Source organism: Austrofundulus limnaeus, unplaced genomic scaffold (genome assembly GCF_001266775.1).
Source record: "Austrofundulus limnaeus strain Quisiro unplaced genomic scaffold, Austrofundulus_limnaeus-1.0 Scaffold72, whole genome shotgun sequence".
Taxonomy (NCBI): Eukaryota; Metazoa; Chordata; class Actinopteri; order Cyprinodontiformes; family Rivulidae; genus Austrofundulus; species Austrofundulus limnaeus.
The window spans coordinates 1,214,887-1,219,039 of record NW_013952474.1 but is presented as its reverse complement, the minus strand read 5'-3'; the positions used below and the strand labels follow the sequence as shown (position 1 = coordinate 1,219,039).

General features: G+C 44.2%; 1 protein-coding gene across 2 annotated transcripts in view; it reads right to left on the bottom strand.

Moving 5' to 3' along the window:
* Positions 1 to 4,153, bottom strand: part of stradb (STE20 related adaptor beta) — an 11,300-nt gene that overhangs the window by 3,347 nt on the left and 3,800 nt on the right. Inside the window, exons 5-12 of one of the 2 annotated variants that reach the window (XM_014010693.1) lie at positions 3,419 to 3,521; positions 3,184 to 3,320; positions 2,714 to 2,822; positions 2,503 to 2,626; positions 2,242 to 2,413; positions 1,213 to 1,317; positions 873 to 1,129; positions 747 to 789 (exon numbers count right to left, since the gene is read on the bottom strand). In XM_014010693.1, the coding sequence (XP_013866147.1) occupies positions 747 to 789; positions 873 to 1,129; positions 1,213 to 1,317; positions 2,242 to 2,413; positions 2,503 to 2,626; positions 2,714 to 2,822; positions 3,184 to 3,320; positions 3,419 to 3,521 (1,050 nt within the window). The remainder of the gene's footprint in view (positions 1 to 746; positions 790 to 872; positions 1,130 to 1,212; positions 1,318 to 2,241; positions 2,414 to 2,502; positions 2,627 to 2,713; positions 2,823 to 3,183; positions 3,321 to 3,418; positions 3,522 to 4,153) is intronic. The other variant, XM_014010694.1, reaches the window with a different exon arrangement.

The following is a 4,153-nucleotide window of genomic DNA, read 5'->3' as shown; positions in this document are numbered from 1 at the left end:
GTCAGTAACAACCCAAGTGATCCATACATACAAAGAAATCAAACCATAAATGTCCACAAATGAATGTCCTGATGCATCTCAGTAATCCAGGTAAAAAATCAAAAGGAAAAAAAATTGTATAGGTCCTCTGGTCGGGTTCTTCTCTAATGAAACGTTTTGTCTCTCCTCTCCGAGAGTTTCAGGCAAAATTCAGGCTTTTGAGTCCTGCCTCCAGGTGACTGATACTCAGTCACCTGTGAACGATAGCCATGTGATGTATCAGTCACCTGGAGGCAGTGCTTAAAAGCCTGAATTTTGCCTGAAACTCTCAGACTGAAGAAGTCTCTTGGAGGAGAGACGAAACGTTTCATTAGAGAAGAACCCGTCCAGAGGACCTATACAATTTTTTTTCCTTTTGATTTTTTACCTGGATTACTGAGATGCATCAGGACATTTAAGTGTTGTGCTTCCTTTTAGCTTTTAGCCAATGTTCTACTTCTCGTAAAGTGTTTGGCTGTTTTGTTTTTCAGCTAGCTTTCTGCTTTTCTTAGCTTTAGCAACTTAATTTTATCTTCTTCTGCAGATTTTCAGCTGTTGTTTATCCCTTTTAGTCTCGTGGAGGAGAGACGAAACGTTTCATTAGAGAAGAACCCGTCCAGAAGACCTATACAATTTTTTTCTTTTTAATTTTTTTACCTGGATTACTGAGATGCATCAGGACAATTTGTTGCATTAGTTGAGTCTGATGGCCTTATTTTGAAACCTACCTGTTTGAAGAAGGCATGGCTCAACAGTTCAGATGCCGACGGTCTACCCAGGACAAAAACAAAGCCAGGTTTTATGTGTTTGTATTATGTATAAATGTAATCACTTTATGCTGCAGCCACACTGACCTGCGCTCAGGCTGCTGCTGCAGACACAGCTGCACCAGGTTGTGCAGCGTGGCTGAGTGGTTTTTGGGTCCGGGGCTCTGAGGTCGGTCGGCAGGGGGTGCTGCGGCACTGTGCGTCAGGCTGCCCGTGGCCACGCTCTCTCCGATGCCGGAGTCCACGCCGGACCGCGACACCTTCAGACCGCCCAACTCTCCCAGTGGGAAGGGAGCCACGTCCAGCAGGCAGCAGTGGGAGCCGCGCAGCTTCTGCAGTAGCATCTGAGCGGGCCGGGTCACAAAACCTAGACTTACTGGAACACATTCACATGTTTTCTTATTGCACTTTAGGGACAAGTCTTTACCTGAGTGGGTGGCATGTCCTGGAAAGGTACCCTGCCGCTGACCAGCTCACAGGCTACAATCCCCAGACTGTAGATGTCTGACTTCACACCGTAACCGTGCAGGTCCTACTGAGAACAGACAAACACTCTTTTTAACACATTCTCTAAGTGCTTATTAAAAGAAGTACTAATTCAAGATAGCTGCTACAGCCTACTGACCTTAGCCAACAAAAAGTGACCATAATTCAGCTAATTTTACTGATACTGAGTCAAAGTTTAATGAGGTAGAGCACAGGTGTTGAACTCCAATCTTTGAGGGCCACAATCCAGCATGTTTTCTTAYGACCCTGCTCAAACACACYTGATTTRAAYGAATAGATGATYAACAGGCTTCTACAGAATTTTAAGAGGTAWTTGAATCACTGAATCCGGTGTGTTGGAGCAGAKAAACAAGGAAAACATGCAGGATAGCATCCCTCAAAGACCTGAGTTTGACACCCCTGTAGCTGAGACATTCCCAGCACACAGTCTGAGCATTAAAAGACTTAAAGGGATCTCCGACTACTTGCTAATGTTGGCCTGTTCTACTAAAAGTTGTTCACGATACACACACACACACACACACACACACACACACACACACACACACACACACACACACACACACACACACACACAGAGAGAGTATATAAAGCATGGGCACTAACGCAACAGCTAAAAGGTTAAAGCTGAAGGTCTCCCTCCATGCAGCAGCTCTGTTTGTTGTCATCATGTTCAGTGTCAGGCTGCCAGGCTCTGGTTTCATTTAAAAGGGCTGAACGTCAGACACTGTCCAAAATGAATGTTTAAACTGGATAGCTCTAGTGATTTTAAGAACTAAACAGCCTACAGTGTTTTTAGTCTTGTTTTTATAGTTGAAGCACATGAAATGTTTATCAAATAATGTCTAATGTTCCAGCTAGTCGGAGTTCCCTTTGAGCTTGGACTCTGACATGAAAGGCGGTGGGCWATATGCATCGACCTTTTTGGAGTAAACTAGTGAATCCTGACCTGCCGCAGTAGTTCTGGGCTGAGCCACGGCAGCAGTGCTGGGCTGTGGTGGGGCATGTCGAACACYGCCCTCAGCCTCTTCCCATCGCGCATCATACTATAAACACTGTGGAGTCCAGAAAGGTAGACCTGCCCCTCCCCTGACAGCAGGATGTGACTGGCCTTTACCCCCCTGAGAGGAGAGAAACACATCGAGAAAATTAGAAACCCACAAAAATAAACAAATCCCAGCTGTAATACTTAGAATCCAGGCTTTCTGACCGGTGAACGTAGCCCATCCGGTGCAGGTATTCCAGTGCTTTCAGGACGCCGTGCAGCAGGTATGCTATCAGGGACTCACTCATCCCATCTGGGAAATATGTTCTCAACAAGGCATCTGCAGAACCTGCAGGCACACAGGACAGGCTAGAGGCTTGTTTTGACCCTTAAATTGGATAGTTTAATGGATAAAAGTGATGTAGAGGTGGTTAACTGTAAGCCATGAGTGGTGTGAGGACCCAAAGCTGGCAGCAGGAGCTGAAGACCAGGCGGGACGTCAGCAGGTTCGGGTGACGGAAGAACCGAGTGAGCAGAACCTCGTTCTAAAGTTTGACACATAAGAAATCTTACTTACTTATTTTTTACTGCTTTATATCCATTTCTCCTAAAAAATAATAATGTGAATGCTGACTCAGTTTAGACACAACAAGGAGTAAGGTGGTCTTCGAGGACCAGGATTAGACACTGCTCCAAGTCCCTTGGGTCATTTTAGGTTTACAACCAACTTTTAGAATCACGCCTCATTCCACTCTGCATACAAAAAAACTCAGCTGTGTAGAAAACAGCTCTGAGGACAGTGTGTGTCCGAGAGGACTTTGGTACWGTAATCCTGTTGCACTTTGACCAAAGCATGTAACAAAATAAAAAAGTCACATTATGTCCCCTCTCAGTTTATGAGCTCACCATGAGCTGCAGCAGCTCCTCCTCCGTGCACTCGTCCAGGTTGGTTTGCTTTACCGCCACCAGCTGGCCCGTGGGGATGTGGCGTGCCATGTTCACCTGGCTCAGGTTGTTGAAGCCCCTCCCTGTGACACAGTGATCTGATATGAAGTCAAATATCCCCCGTCTTTGAAGGATTCTAATGAACACATATTTAGAGTAATTTTCAGAGTTTTTGGCTGGTGTACTTCAAGCTCACCCAGCTCAGACAGTAGCTGGTAGTGGGCCGGCTCGGCCGACAGCCCTGTGACGTCATCACCACCAGCTGGCCCTTGTAGAGTGTATTCAGAACCGTCACAGCTCTGTGAGAACACACACAAATCCATACGATGCAGGAAAGTAAGGCCTCTCAGCACAATGACAAAAAAAAAAAAAAAAAAAAAAGGTAAAAGTAAAAGAAAAGTGAAGCTATGGTGCAGTAATGATTACCAGTTCTGTGTGGAAGCAGACTTCTGAAACAGCTTTGATCTCACAAACGTCATTGCAGTTCATGCAAACTTTATTTTATATATCTTTACACCAACAGGAAGTGCCTGTGGCTACACCGGAAATGCTACAGCTAAGAACTGATGATGCTATTATGGCTAATGGCTAGTTCCTTCACAGCTGTWCATGTGAAAACTACTGACCCATTTCTATGGGCTCATTTTGGCCCGGGTTCAGTTTGTCTTCTGGGCGTTGCAAACCAATCGTTTTTGTTGTTCACCTTTTTTTTAACCAAGTAGTTTTTTTTTTAAAGTATATAATACATCCATTAAAGTGGTATGAGTTAACCACCACTAGTTGGACTGAATTGGATTAGAAAATTACTGAACACACACAAAAAAATACAATAAAATAATAACAATAATAATAATAATAACAAGAGTCTTTGTTTTGTGACCTAAACTTGATTTGCAATAAAAAACATTGCAATATCTCATATATATATATA